Source organism: Sinocyclocheilus anshuiensis, unplaced genomic scaffold (genome assembly GCF_001515605.1).
Source record: "Sinocyclocheilus anshuiensis isolate Anshui unplaced genomic scaffold, SAMN03320099.WGS_v1.1 scaffold598, whole genome shotgun sequence".
NCBI classification, from domain to species: Eukaryota; Metazoa; Chordata; class Actinopteri; order Cypriniformes; family Cyprinidae; genus Sinocyclocheilus; species Sinocyclocheilus anshuiensis.
The window spans coordinates 422,685-439,273 of NW_015547660.1; the positions used below are offsets into that span (position 1 = coordinate 422,685).

General features: G+C 37.7%; 1 protein-coding gene across 3 annotated transcripts in view; it reads left to right on the forward strand.

Moving 5' to 3' along the window:
* The window catches only part of ttll5 (tubulin tyrosine ligase-like family, member 5), a 131,937-nt gene that overhangs the window by 89,982 nt on the left and 25,366 nt on the right, over positions 1-16,589 (forward strand). For all 3 annotated transcript variants that reach the window (XM_016504488.1, XM_016504491.1, XM_016504490.1), the window contains one exon: positions 11,700-11,871. In XM_016504488.1, the coding sequence (XP_016359974.1) occupies positions 11,700-11,871 (172 nt within the window). The remainder of the gene's footprint in view (positions 1-11,699; positions 11,872-16,589) is intronic.

Sequence of the window (16,589 nt, forward strand, 5' to 3'; positions counted from 1 at the left end):
TTGTATTTATTTTAATTAATATTTAAGAAATTTGAAATCATTTGAAAATGGATTAAAAAGTAAATTTGTAAAATAAACATACTTATACTTTAGATGACAAAGTATTTTTCACAAATAAATAAATATTTAATAAAAATATAATTAAAAAGGAAGTAAACTGTAACCAACAGGGCACTCAGTATTCTGGGAAGTTTGTGTGCATTGAGAATCATATTTTTTTCAAATAAAACCAAGGTAACACTCATTTTACATGCAGCACACAGTGAAAATTACATGAATATGACAGTGGGCAAATGCATAAAGCGCAGCATAATTTGAAATCAAGAATTTAATGTTTAAAGCATTCAATTCGCACGGACCGATCGTCACACAGAGAACACGCGATCATGCAGGTCACATGCACACTTCACAAGATCTCACAACTGCATTAGACTAAGTTTGCAAGGTTTGTGAAATAAAATTTTCATTAACCATTCAAAGATTTGTTTAAATGATGTAAATGCGTATTTGCTGAATGCTGATGGCAAATGACAAAGTATTATAATGTTTGCCTTTCTAATACTAATAATATAAAAGCAATCATTATAATACTTTTTGTATACATTTTAATTCCTTTGTTTAACAGTTCTATCAGTTCTATTATTAGACAGACTTCTATCCATATTAGACAGAACTGTTAACGACGACGGCGAACAAGGGGGAGAATGTGAGCACTGTGTGTTCAGGCGCTGCCGCTCTCAGTAGCATAAAAATAAAAGTCCCGCCTCGAACGCATCGGCCAAACAGAAAAACTTATCGGCCGATTTGGCATTTGAAAAATGCCAAATATCGGCCGATATATCGGTCGACCACTAGTCGTCACCCTCCGTGGCCCAAGTGCAAGTGTTATATTATGTGAGTTTCTGAGCTCTGCTCTCACAGCAGGACGAACGTCATGACACTGCCATTTCTCCAGGCCTCGCAGCGGAAGGGTTAAGTACACGCCGCTTCTCCTGTATTTTTACAGTGATATGCGAGTGACAATGTCTCAGACACTTTGGCCCTGATCTCCCCCACTGTTTTTCCAGTCCAACCCTTCCTTATGTATGGAACTGTCAGGGAATTCCTGGAATGTCTGGCTTTTTCCCTTTTTAAAATGTTATTATTTCCACAAAAGAAAGCGCAGCCGTTATATAGAATCTGTAAGACCCGCCGACATGTGGTTTTATGGTGATATCTAAAGTAGACGGTCACTTTTACCAGCGTTCTCCTTCTGATGGCTGCGTTTGTTTTATCACTGCTCTGCTTCAGTATGTCAGGACTCATATTTAAGAGCGGAGCTCATCTCTAATATTAGGACTTTTTCCATTACATTGACTGTAAAGCGGTGGAGGGTGGAAAAGACATTAGACAAGGATTCATCTATCCCGCTGCAGTCCTTTCCACTGAGATTAATTGCCAATCATGTTGGGGAAGAATGGTTAGAAAATGCTGTTTTTTCCCCAGAAGATTCTGCCCGACTGCCTTTTGTTTGCAGCGGAAGATTTCATTCCTGGTCAAAACGTGGCATCCCATTTGTTAGGCATCTGGCTGGAACTTTCCGCCGGCTACCGTGTGCTAAACTACACTAAAACCGAAGTGAATTCCTCTGCCGTTATCCTTCACCTCGTACTTGGCCTGCACATTGTGGAGAATCTCAAACGAATGCTTGTTTAATAGTGCACCGTAATATCTCTTGATATACTGCTCAGCCCTTTCTTGCTGTCTTTAATGTTTGGGGGCTTTTTTGAGCACCTCCTCCACATCCAAGATTTTGGGGCCAGTGGTCTGTGCCAAACATGCTGAAGCCGTTAAGTGCGCTGTTGTCGAAGCCAAGGGGGTTAGGCGAAATGGCTTTCAAAGAGAAGCAGGGACCTTTGAAGTTGCGCTAGCCAGGAACTGCCAGGTATGCTGGATCAGCACTTCCAAGCCATTGTCCTCCTCCACCAGCTTTTCCCTCACTGCATGGCAGCGTTTAGTCTGATGCTAATGAAGAATGGCCATTTGCTAACCGAATCCTGCAGCTGAGCGCTTGAGCGTTGGGTTATTTTTCACATTAGGTATGTGGCAGCGTTGACGTAAGCCTGAAATATTTGGGTGATTTTAGTTCCACTTGGACGACTGTCTCAGCTGCCTCTTTTCTTGGCGTCGGTCGAGATTCTTTTCCAGTAAGTTACTGGTACCACTTGCAGATGATGATGATAATAATAGACGTGGTTTAGAGTGGTAATGGAATGTCACAATTATTGAATATTTAGGTTTTGGATTGTGTCATAGGCTGGAAGAATGTGGCGTCCCACTGAGCGGATAGTGCTGAATCGACTCTCAGCTCCTCATCCCGACCGTAGTATTTCAGGATTACTCCTGCTGATGGCTTTTACACTTTTACACACAGTCCTACTGTATATATTGACAGCTGCTGAAGTTTATGAGGATCAGAATCACTTGATTGAGTGTCAGGAGGTGACAGGTTCATGCACTGACTTTAGTGATGATACAGTGGTTGATGATACAATTAATACTTTTATTTTAAAGAAACTTATTTGTGATTTATGATGGCAATAATAGAGTGCTGAAGGGATGCCATGTTTTTGTAGGCCAAAACCTGGGAACAAGTTCTCATTTTGTCATTGAGTTTTTAGTTAAATGCCTGAAACAAGGTCTGTGGTGAACACAAACTCAAGATATTTTCAAGATTTATTCTAAAGCATAAAATACATCAGTAATACCCCCATTGTGTCTTGAAAAAGGCGGTTGATAACAAGTGTCTAAATGGGACTTCAGAGGTTGTTGGGGACATTAAACATTATGACACTGAACAGATAAACTCCTACTCACTAGTCGCTTTCACAGCATTGTTGTGTTTATAATCATACTCTTGCAAACTATTCTAAATCAAACTTTCAGGAAATATTTGTTTTAAAACAAAGATTGACAGAGTTGTTGAAGTTTAATGGTTATGATGTTGAAGTCACGTGACCATGGTGTAGTTCGTTTATATCTTCGTTTAGCTTATTTACTTATGCCAATTTTATTTAGGCTTCAAATTCATAAAGGTTGTGTTTATTTGTTATTATCATAATGAACAATTTATGTAAGAATCATAAACTTTTGTTGGTCACAAGGCTTACTTTCTGCCAATGGAAAAATTTTGTCGAGGAAAGCAGGGTGATGCAAAATTACAGGGGTTGGCCTACAAAAACACATAATCACTGAAGTGCTCAATGCAGCGCTATTGTCTTCTGTGCAATTCATCACATGCTACCATTAGTGTTCTGTTGTCCTCCTGCCCACCTGCCCCCAGCGAGAGCCTGGATCTGGGAAATAATGATTTAAGGCAGCGGTTCCCAAACTGGGGTGCGCGCACCCCTAGGGGTGCAAAGACCGACCAGCAGGGGTGCGCGAGAGAATGCTTTTGATGATCTGTGTGCTTTTTTTGAAGGGGCAAGTGAAAGAGAATTTTACTTGCCCGACCGGACAACTAATCTAATCTTATTAAAACATCGAATTAGGGAAGCACCAAAATTTCGGTGAGAATGATTCTGATTTTATTACACTTGGTGTAAACGGCAATTCATAATGGATAATCAATAGTAACAAGGTCGCGGCAGTTGAGACTCACGTGAGACAATCTCATGGAGAAATCGAAACAAATGAACACAACTGCACACAGAAGAAACATACTACGGTAAAAAAAAATATTTAGTTTTTATATTTATTACATAAAGCCTAGCCTAATTAATTAATATGACGCGACTAAGAGAGTGCCGTTTTCCCCGAAAATCAGTACGATTGTAAATTCGACATTGATTTTAAACAAGACTTCAAACGAGTAGTTAATATTAAGTGACTTAGGGCATATATTTTAGTACAATAATGTCAATATGACTGTTTTTGCTGGATTTGTTTAACGAAAATAGTTCCAAACAAACTTAGCAGCAGAACTGTCCCACATCTCTGAGCAACACACAGTGTCAGCGGTGTTTCGTCAGGCTACTGAATGATTCCCATTTTTTAATTAATAATTTGAGTCAATGATTCAGTGGTCGATTCATAAAGACAGGCGCTTGCTTCATTCTTGAATGAATCAGCCGTCTGAACGAATCATTTGAATGAATGCCTCAATTATTCACTCATTAAGACAGTCACTTGCTGCATCTAAATGCCACTTCAGCTGCTTCTGTTTCTTCTGCAGTGGAAAGATCGGTTTTGTTACTACTGATTTCATTTTATTCGTAACAGCCCTATAATGTCTTATTATAAAATACAAGTGTATAATGAGCTTTCAGAAAGGAATATGCATTTCCATTAATAGATACACTGGTCCCATCAAACTAAATAGTAAATATATTTTGCTATACATAAGAACAATTATTTAGAAATAAATCAACACTAATAGTTTATTTAAATATGATCCAAACAAGAAATTCTCTGAAGAATTTTGATACGTGAAGGTCAAAGTGATTTCATCATTTTTTAAACCAAAAATGATTCCCCCCCTCCCATATTTTTAAAACCAAGTGCTATTTTTTTTTTTTTTCAAATCCCATGCTAAAACTATGGAAATAGATCAAAGTAGTCTGCAATTTCTTGACAGCTGATCGACTGCCAGCGGTTCTGCAGCTCTACGACCCTCTGTGTAGCCAAGCAGATGTGTATGATTGCAATAATAGTTCTAGGGCCAGCTGTCAAATTCTGCTAATCATTGATGTATGCAAATTCCACTACTTACGTGAAATTTAAGGGATCCAGTATCCAGCAGCCCTCCTCACATCTGGAGCCAGAGATGTGTCCTCCTTAGACACTCCTGAGGGATTCTGTCTACTGACTCAGCATCTCTCAGACTCACTCTCCTCCCTTACACTAGTCAAAACATAGAGACACTGTTCATATTAGAGTTGAGAAATCTCATTTTCCCTGATCTTTTGACATATAAGTGGTCACACTGTACGTTTTAGACCTAAAAACTTACATTTTAGTCCAAAAGCCTATTTTGAAAGCAAACTTTCACTTCTTGGTCTTTATTGCATTATAGAGATGAATACATCAGCATAAGACTCTTTAGCTCCACCCACTTGCGCCTTATTTGTAGGGATGCACCGGTTGACCGGCCATAAATCGGAACTGGACGGTTTTTGTTTATAATGCACAATCAGCGATCGCACGATCTGGTTTTTTGTCTTTTTTTTGTCGGAAGTGCGTCTGCGTGCACAGACTACATTGTAATCATTCGCGAACATGTCATTTGTGTGGAGGTATTTCGAAGTTGATTGTGTTGTTTGGATTGTAGAACTATGCAGCTGTTGCCTTTAATTTCACATGGTTACAGTTAATGTTTTCATTTAAGGCCAGTTTTGTGTAGTTTAACCCAATTTAAAAACAAAAGCTTAATGCTGATGTCAGTACCATCTATGTTTGTATTGAATGTGCTTACTGCACAGTTACTGCCGTTAATTTCAGATGGTTTCAGTTATTGTTTTCAATAGCCAAAAGCCCGTTTGGCCTGTTAAATACCAAATAAGCATCTTGTTTATGTATACTTTCATTCTTTCTTGTTTGTTGCTTAAAGAAAAAAATAATCGGAATCGGCCATTTTGCTTGTAAAAAATTGGAATCGGCCATGAAAAATCATGATCGGTGCATCACTAATGTGAAAAGTGTAAACTCCGACCTTACATTTACAGTAGATTTGCTCAGGTTTCATCAGATTTCTTTTAACGCTCGGTTTGCAGCGTTGAGCATTATAACCAATCACACATTTCTGTTGAGCTTATGAATGCAGTGACAAATTCATAACCACGGAGAATGTCTGGAGTCATTCAGTGCGATGTAAGAGACTGATTTTGCAAAGTTGACAGCTTTAGTGATATAACAGAGTTTTTACATAAGTGCATCACATTTATTACTATTTATAAAATAGTCATTATAAAATTGCCCTTACAAAGGTAAACAATAATAATAATAATCAATTCCAGGCGGCAAATATTGTCCCTTAATGCAAAAGTTAATTTCTGACCCCATAGGTAATTAATCTGTAATCAGTGATTGTTTTAGTAAGGGCTCAGTTACAGTCAGATGCTCTCTGAAGCCAAAATTGTTTCAAATCACATTATATTCAAGTCAAGTCAAGTCACCATTATATAGCGCTTTTTACAATGCAGATTGTGTTTACTAAGCAGCTTTACAGTATTGTTTTTGTCACGTATTGCAATTGCAGGAAGCTTGAAGTTTTTCTTTACTTGACAGCTGTTTTATACAAGCTTCTCATAGCAGATTCACAAACAATGTTGGAAATTATGTAAATGTGAAAATAAAGTGAACCTGGTGCTTGTCGCATTCATTCCAAAAAGCGCTTTATAAGTCACTAAAACTCAGCCACGCATGCAGAGATGGTGTCGCTCTGATTCTGTTCACTTTGTTACCAAAGATTGTTTGGATTGCTTATGATTGTTATTAAAAAGTGGCAAAGCAGCCAGACCAGCACTAACCAGAGTAAACCAGCTCGGACCAGCTTGGAAGTGCATGCAGATGTAGACTGGTCTTTCAGCAGGCTTTTATGCCACATGCAGGGATTCTTGGACGACTCCTCGAGTAGTGCTGTAGTGTGTATAGTGCAGGGCTATTCATTTGGCGGCCCACGGGCCAAATCCAGCCCGCCATTCATCTTCATCTGGCCCGAGGGAAGAGTACGCGCAGGTCATTATTTTGCACTAATTAGTTTGTCCACAAGGTGGCAACACTGGTCCGGGCCGTTGTTTCACAGCCGCAAAAGAAAGGGATGAGAGACGCAACAACAATAACCGGAGACCGCAACATCAATAAATGGCAGCGCTGACAAGCGCTTGTGTGAGGTGGTTATGACATATCCACAACTTTAGTTTAAAGGAGTATAAAGGCAGTGTTGTCGGTCATAACTTCTGTCGAGAAATAGCGCTGGACGAAGATGATTATCAAATGGAGTATAGTCTGAAAGACTGCGCGTTCGGCTGTATTCTGAGCTGCTTCAGACAGCACGCCAGTAGTGCTTCATCGGACAAAACCACAAACAATTATGTCAAAATGCTGGGTTTTGGCGAGTGACCTCGTAAACACGGTCTTAAATGAGTTATAAAGTCCTAAATGACCATAAAGAGTTGGGAGAAAATCGGATGTGTGTCAGTTACGCATCATGTGCATCAGGTTTTAAAGTGACAGCGCTGCTTTTAAAGTGAAATCTGATGAAGTCTGTCATTGATGTAAATCACAGAACAAAAGAAAAAGAAATCACTCGACTGCTCTAGTTGCTGATTAAGTTTTGTAGCTTGAATAAAGATTAATCTATAGTTGCATATACAATTTATAGTTTATGTGAAGATTGTTTTAAGTTCACTTATATTTAAAGTTAAAAATGATATTTTTCAGAACTTACTAAATGTAAAAAATAATGACTTTCAATTATACTGTAATGTTGAATTGCTATAATTAATGGCTAAAATTAAGGGGAAAGTGCGTTTAATAGAGACATCAGTAGCAGTATTGCATTATCAAAAATACTGCCCATTGTTAATAATAGGCTACTTAGTAAAAAGATGCCATTAAACACATATTTAAAATATACCATCTTTATATTGTTTCTACATTAATTTGGAGGTTCAATGTGAAATTATGACAATATAAATATATTAATATGCAGTTAATCACAATTAATTGCAGAAAAATGTGTGAATAATTAGTTTTTTTTATTTAAATCGATTCACAGACAGCACTAATGTTAACCTTTTATAGATGTTAGTGTTGATAATATTGGTTCATTTTACTGCTGAATATGCATTTAAATTTAATTTCTAATTTTATAGGCCCCTCAGAAAGAGATCGGGACAGGCCCCTCCCCCTTGGCCCCCTTCAAAATTTCAGTTCGATAATCCGGCCCTCAAATGAAACTAATTGAATAGCCCTGGTATAGTGTATCTGCTGTTCTGGCAGTGGAGTTGAGTTAGAATACATGAAACTAAAGGAAGCAGGAGCCAATCATCATTCAGAGTGCTTACTGAACATTTAAACTGACTAGCACCTCTGACACTATCTGTAACCATTCCCCCGACCAGCTCATATTTTATTTTCTTATTCTTTCATATCCTTTAAAGCTGTACATCATAATGGATTCAGCAGGATTCAGCCGTGCATCGTAATTTCAAGGAATGTGAATAAACTGAACTTGGAGTCATATGTTACTGCTGAAGTAAAGGTTTCTTGCACACATGTCTAATTTAAGAGGTTGCGGGACTAAAAATAGTTGTAAAGGATACATTGATGCCCTCATTTTAATAAAAGCTTTTCATTCACCTTAATTGGACCCAGATGGCTTGGGCTTCACAGGACTTTCCTCTGGTTGGCGAGTGAGAAATTCCACCCTGGGATAACAGTGTTGTGTTAATGAGTCAGCGCGGACGCCGGGGGCACGGCACACTGGAGCCGAGCTCAAACTCAAACTCAACATAAAGCTCAATGCATTTATTGCCCTGTTCCCTGAAATGCTGCATTATGGTGGTAATCACATTCTGTGGCTGTCCTTTCTTGCTTACGAGGCTCATTTGTGACCCTGGAGCACAAAAGCAGTCTTAAGTCGCTGGGGTATATTTGTAGCAATAGCCAAAAATACATAGTATGGGTCAAAATTATAAATTTTTCTTTTATGCCAAAAATCATTAGGATATTAAGTAAAGATCATGTTCCATGAAGATATTTTGTACATTTCCTACTGTAAATATATCAAAACTTAATTTTTGATTAGTAATATGCATTGCTAACAACTTTAAAGGCGATTTTCTCAATATTTAGATTTTTTTGCACCCTCAGATTCCAGATTTTCAAATAGTTGTATCACGACCAAATATTGTCCTATCCTAACAAACCATACATCAATGCAAATCTTATTTATTAAGCTTTCAGATGATGTATAAATCTCAATTTTGAAAAATTGACACTTAAAGGGTTAGTTCACCCAAAAATTAAAATTGGCTTGTGTTTTACTTACCCTTGAAGCATCCTAGGTGTATATGACTTTCTTCTTTCAGACGAATCCAGTCGGAGTTATATAAAAAATTGTCCTGGCTACGAATCCGAGACGAGTCGGAGTTATATTAATAATTGTCTTTGATCTTTCAAGCTGTTTAATGGCACTCAGCGGGTGTTGCAGTCGAACGGTCCACAAGTCGTCAAATAAAGCTCGCGCACTCATAATAAAACGTGCCATAGACGGCTCCGGGGGATGAATAAAGGCCTCCTGTAGCGAATCCATGAGTTTTTGCAAGAAAAATATCCATATTTAAAACGTAATAAACACTTTTCTCTCACTTCCGCTGACTGTCATCCACTGAAGCAGTTCCGGCGGATGACGTAAGACGTAGGCGTTGCGAGATGAGTGACGAATGCAGAGAGAGAACAAAACAAAACGCCGTTCACGAATTAGAAGTACAAACCGAAGATTTGTAAAGAAAAATGTCGGAGGATTTCGATGTAAACCAAGAGGAGACTGGTTTTCCTTTGCTAAAGTAAGGAAACTTTGTTTCCTTCGCTTCTATTAAACAAACTCGTGAGACTAGCATATCTCAGAGGCGCGCGCGCTGCGCATACGTCATACGCCTTCCGCCGGAAAAGATCCGCGTATGATAGATAACGGAAGTGAGAGAAAAGTGTTTATTATGTTTGAAATATGGATATTTTTCTTACAAATACTCATGGATTCGCTACAGGAGGCCTTTATTCATCCCCCGGAGCCGTCTGCGGCACGTTTTATTATGAGTGCGCGAGCTTTATTTGACGACTTGTGGACCGTTCGACTGCAACACCCGCTGAGTGCCATTAAACAGCTTGAAAGATCAAAGACAATTATTAATATAACTCCGACTCGTCTCGGATTCGTCTGAAAGAAGAAAGTCATATACACCTTGGATGCTTCGAGGGTGAGTAAAACACAAGCTCATTTTCATTTTTGGGTGAACTAACCCTTTTAAGACTGGTTTTGTGGTCCAGGGTCACATTTATGTGTGACCTCATTTTTTTATATGCTGAAATGCAACAAAATGTCACTGCTAGCATTTATTATTAGAAGTAGTAGATGTTCTCAATCGATCTAAACTGTCTAACAGACAACGGCTTGCATTGTCATGAAGTTAGCGCATGCATTCATCTGACACTAACAGTGAAGACCCCACATCCTCCGCTTCCCCACCGCCGTTATTCTGGCAGCTTATTGTGGAAAGCATGTTTGCTCTACTGGTAAACATCTTCAGTACCTGCGGTTCTGCGATTAAACGGAGGCTGTGAAGCTGTTATTGAAGCGGATGATGAACTGTCAAAGGTCTGTTTGGAAGTAGCTGCGCTGATGTTCGGGTTCACGTGGAGGTTTGTGCTCTAGATGTGGTGAGGTGGCGGTCTTTGAGGTTGTGTCATGGGTCACCAATTGTTTTTCCAACACACAAACCGTTATGAGAAATGAGAATTGCATGGGTGGATGGTTCTTTTCACATGACTCTGTGATCCCAAGTGTCTTTGGCTCTGCTGTTCTCATGTAGCCTCTTGCACAAGCACTGCTTTTACTGAGTTTACGCGTTTTTTCCAGAATAATTCACTTCTGTATTTACATTCCCATCGATTCCCTTAGCAGATGCTTTCATTCAAGGTGATTATGAATTAGGAATACAGCCACATAGTAATTCACACTACAGAGAATTGCTCGAGAATTGATTAGAAAAGTAAAAAAGTATGTTTTATTTGAGTCTGATTTTCTAATGCAAATTGAAAAACGCTTTGGTGCATGTGGGTCGAGCCAAAAATGTAACTAAAGATGTCTAAAGATAACGGATATACAGCATGATAACGTATAATTTTTGCTCACTAAATCGATCTGTTTTGGTTTCATGTTTTTTTTTATTAAGAAATGTGTTTGCGTTCTTTACATAATAAACACATTGGATGAGAACTGGCTTTGTTTAGTAGCATATTATTTTCTAGGGCCAGATTCATGGAAATATTCGTAGAAAACAAGTTAAGAAATTTCTTTTTTTAAGAAGAAAATGACAGACTTTGGTATTTTGTATGGCGCTTGATGCAAAGATGTAAACAATGTCACATAGCGTTATATTTACGTCAGGCAAGTCTTTTAGTGTCCACAGCACATTAGTAATGATGTCTTGATTATTTAATGTATGTTTAAATAAATCTGTCATGAAAACAAGTTATGTCAGCCACTGTGTAAATGATTATATTTCAACAATGACATGAAGTAGACACATCATTTTATAATTAGATTTAGAAGTGAATCTATCTAGTTAGAAGAACTATCTTTTTTTTTGTGTTGATTATTATATCTATTATCTATATCTATATTATGTGCAAGTAATATGGTTCCCTACAGCATTAGATGAGGTAGATTTGTATCCTAAAGAAAATGTAAATTATATATATATAAGGAGAGCAGCCCTTTGGAATAAAGTGAGAGAGGTAATCCAGTTCTTTTTTTTTTTTTTTTGAGATGCATAAACATGAACTTGCATCCTACTCTCATCTACAAGGTGCTTGATATCTCAAATGATGCTGTTGGCATCCGCTAACAGCATTTATCAGTACCAGGTTTGCTCTTGTCCTGCTGGGACACTGAAATGCTTCTCGACTAGTGTTTTGATGCTGTTGTTGGTCTTCAGTCTCAGGGCTGCGTGTGAAGCCGAGTCGGTGTGTGACGTTGATCTGCTCAGCGCTCAGAAGCCGCCGCCACCGGCTGCGGGAAACTACCAGCTTCAGTTCGCCATCCAGCAGCTGCAGCAGCAGAAGCTTCGATCCATACAGCTGCTCGACCAGAGCCGCACACGTCACCAGGTAACACCGCAACGCAATGAGGGCTTCTTTCTTTTAAGACCACACAGGGCTCAATAATAACCGCACAGGCTAGTAGATGTTTATTTGACTTGTGCATGTTTGAATATTTTCACTGACAGACACCACATGTATACACTGTATTTTCTGGAAAATTAGTTCCACATGACTATACGTCACGCTGGGTTACAATTTGATTGTTGAGAGAAAAAACACAGACAAGCTGCATCGGTGTTCAAGTCACGTTTTATTATTACAGTCTGAAATAATGTAAAATACTGAAATGAAACATTTACAAACATTATAGTGAAAGTGTAAAAACATAATAAACGTGTATTTTAGTTCCCATCATTCCACAATAAATCCTTTAAATTTTAAAGTATTCAGAATGGAATAGGAAGGAAAAAAAATAAGTATAAATTAGTGCTGTCAAACGATTAATCGCGATTAATTGCATCCAAAATATAAGTTTTTGTTTACATAATATATGCATGTGTATATTTATTATGTATATATATATATATATATATATAATATATATATATAAATACACACACATACAGTATATATATATATATATTTATATTCTTATATTTTATATTATATATAAATATATTTAGAATATAAACACAACATATTTTTCTGAAATGTATACATGCATGGATGTGTATTTATATATACATAATAAATGTACACAGTACACTCACATATATTATGTAAACAAAAACTTTTATTTTGGATGCGATTAATCGCGATTAATTGTTTGACAACACTAGTATAAAACATCGTAAAACGTGTGATATTTCTGTCATAGCTAGATGTTGTCTGGCATTTTATTTTCATTATGGATAAATACCAGATTCACAAAGCAAGAAACCATAACTCTCAACACAACTGTAAAGTATTTGCTTCAGATTTATGCTTAGTATTATTATTACTTCAAAAAGAAATCTCCAATAAAACAGCTTTAAATACAAACCCACTTTATAGAGCAGTTTTTAAAATTTGTAACTTTTCTTTTTTCTCTGTATTGCCTATTATTATTTTTATTAATAGATAGATTACAGATTACATCTACAATGTATTTTTTTTTTATTTAGGTTTTAATATAATAAAATAATACAATATAATATAATAAATTACTGCTGTGGTGGAAATATACACTACACTAATAAACTTGCGTACCTCTACCTCAACACCAAATAATTACAAATTAATTATAAATCAACAATTGTTAAGAATTTAACCAACTAAATATAGCTTCAAAACATACAAGCAAATAGAAGGTAAAAAATCGTGAAGAGGACAATTACAAGTGATAAACAAAAGAGTGCTTTAAGTAGACTATCTGAAAGTTTACACACAATCATAGTTATGGGTTTTTATTTTTTTCTCAGCATTATTGCTGTTTGATTATTATTATTATTACTAACGACATCATAGAGAGTAGCAGGCTTAATAGGCTGCGTTCACACTAATGCACAGATCTATTAACACATATCAGATGTTTTGTCCTGTTCTGAAAACTGACTCTGTTTACATCAGTTTCCTATTATAAAAGTATTCGGAGATGCAAGTGCATTTAACCGCAGCCGCGATCGAGCTTCAGGACAACTAACACAGAGCGCATGTGAAAGTCTGTCAGTACGTGAGTTTTGTGAATCTAAGCATATCTAAAGTAAAACACTGAAATAAATCTCAGTGTCTCACAGCGTATATTCTGTGCAATGAAGCCTCCACGATTCTCTCTAGCGCACACACATTTTTATATGTGAGACAAAACCAAGCTCAGAATCTAAAATTTAAAAATAGTGCATGCATTATTAAATGCCCGCTTTGGTGTTTTGCCGCCCTCCGCATCGCGATGCATCGATGCAACGATTAATTTAAACATTCCTAGCGCTTGTGCGTGTTTTGTGTGCTTAATGTTACTTGCATCATATAAGTTGCTTTGGAATATGAGCAAAGCATGTTTCATATGATAAAAAGTGACTTAATGTGAATAATACAGTAAGCAGAACTTGCAACAGCAATGTTCAAAACATCACAGAAAACCAAATGTGTATGTTTTTCAAAGCATAAAAGCTCACATGCGTTAATAAACGTGAGACCGCTGACCCTCATGTTGAACCTGGTCCCATTAAAGTGTGCCTATCTGTGCGATATGCTAGTGGAAACCTAAAATTGGCTTTCTTTTGAAGGTTAAAAGAGCCAGAGTATTGGATGACTCTCATTATAATGTTCCAGTTCCTCCAGTGGAGTTTAGTCTGAATGAAACGTGATATTCTTGTGTGTTTCACTCTCAGCTGTGCATGTCACACTTACATCAGATCCTGTAAACATCGCGTCTTGAGCGCCGCCCGCTAACATTGTCGCTAATTAATGCGATTGGAGATTTGTTTTTCTTGGCACGAGTCGGTTGTGTTCAGCAGGGGATTATGGAAAAATGATCCTCACCCCCACAGACTTTTCTGGATGGAGATCTCCTCCCTGGTACTGTGAAGCAATCAGTCCACCGTCTCCAGAGGACTTCATTAAGCCACGGGACCCTCGGAGGAGATGTCCATCATAGGCCCTCAACTCACACTGCATTACAGTAAATGTGAATGAAATAGTCGGTCAGCAGTGTGTGTGTGTGTGTGTGTGTGTGTGTGTGTGTGTGTGTGTGTGTGTGTGTGTGTGTGTGTGTGTGAGTGTGAGTGTGTCTGTGTCTGTGTCTGTGTCTGTGTCTGTGTCTGTGTGTGTGCGTGTGTGTGTATATGTTTGCGCTGTTTGTGAGTCAGCGCTGTATCAGTGGATACCCCCTAAACCTTCCCATGAAGCACTGCTCTTCTTTTGAGACTCGACCAAGCACACATTCATTACTACAGCCACATACAAACATGTTTTCATCCGGAGGCTACAGTTCTTCCATTAGCACTGATCTCACAGCACAAATAGATGGCAGGTCGCAATCTCCATGATTACTGTTCAAAAATTAAAAATAAATTAATGCTTTTATGAAGCAAGGATGCAATAAATTGGTCAAAAGTGACAGTAAAGACATTTATGATGTTAAAGTAGATTTCTATTTGTAATAAATGCTGTTCTGTTTAACTTTCTATTCATCTGTGAATCCTGAAAAATAAAATGTATCACTGTTTCCACAAAAATATTGTGCAGCACAACTGTTTTCAACATTGATAATAATCAGAAATGTTTCTTGAGCAGCAAATCAGCATATTAGAATGATTTCTGAAGATCATGTGACACTGAAGACTGGAGTAATGACGCTGAAAATTCAGCTGCGCATCACAGAAATAAATTACACTTTAACATGTATTCACATAGAAAATAGCTGTTTTACATTGAAATAATATGTCACAATTTTTACTGTATTTTGATCAAATAAATGCAACCTTGGTGAGCAGAAGAGACTTCATTTAAAAACATTAAAGGGGTCATATGATGCGATTTCAAGTTTTCATTTCTCTTTGGAGTGTTACAAGCTCTTGGTGCATAAAGAAGATCTGTAAAGTTGCAAAGACTAAAGTCTCAAATCCAAAGAGATATTCTTTATAAAAGTTACGAGTCAGCCACGCCTACCTAAAACGGCTCGGTTACACCAAATACACCAAATAATGATCTTTAAAATAGCATAATATGAACCCTTTAAAAAAGCTTGACTCCAAACTTTTGTCCACTAGTGTATTTTTAAAAATGTATTTATATTAAGCATGATTCTAATTGCCTATAGGTAAATTGAATACACAGAAAAGCTAATAAATTTAATGACAGAACAAAGATCTAGCCTTTATGACGTCTCCTTTTTGCCAGCGTTGGTTAGGCTCATCATGTTTTTAGATCTGTTTTGATCGCTTGATCTGTGAGAGCAGAGATGGAAAGCGTTGTGATTGCGGTGCTGTGTTCAGTGCTGGTACAGACTCCACGGCTCCTCTGCTGTCTTGGCCCGTGGCCACCTGGCAGCTTTAGAAAGGTGCCCTTTTCTGGCCCACAACTCAGAACCGCCAGCCGGTGAGTCCTGTCCACTCATTCATCAAACGCCAGGGGACTCGCAACTCCCTCACGGCAGCGAGACGGAAAGAATGCTTTCTCGTCCCATTTGAATCAATGAACGGTAGCCATTAAATCGCATGTCAGTGTGGAAAATATGTTTACCGAGTCCAAGCTCTCGCTCAGATGAAAACTTGTCTAAACAAGAATGAAATCTGAAAATGTCCCCACCCTCAAGCCATCCAAGATCAGGATGAGTTTGTTCTTCATTAGATTTGTAGAAATGTAGCATTGCATCAGTGTCTCAGCAATGGATGCTCTGCAGTGAATGGATGCCGTCAGAATGAGTATGTTTACCGAGTCCAAGCTCTCGCTCAGATGAAAACTTGTCTAAACAAGAATGAAATGTGAAGAATTCCTGTGTTTTGGTATGTCCGATTATAAAGTATTTAGTGGCTGTTATGATAAGCCGTGTCATTTCTTTCTTCCGTGTGAGTGAATGAACTGGCTTTTGGAGGCTGTTGTGCTTGACCTCGAATGACTCGAAGGAAAAATGCTGCTTTTAATAAAGACTGAGATAAGGTCGTTCCTTCACAGGACCGTTCAACACAATCATTTTATTCTGCTGGAAGATCTCACTGAATCCTGAAATAGACAAACAGTTTTAGCACTTCAGATTTAAACAAACGTTACAATGAAAAAAAAAAAAAAACAATAAATATATATAT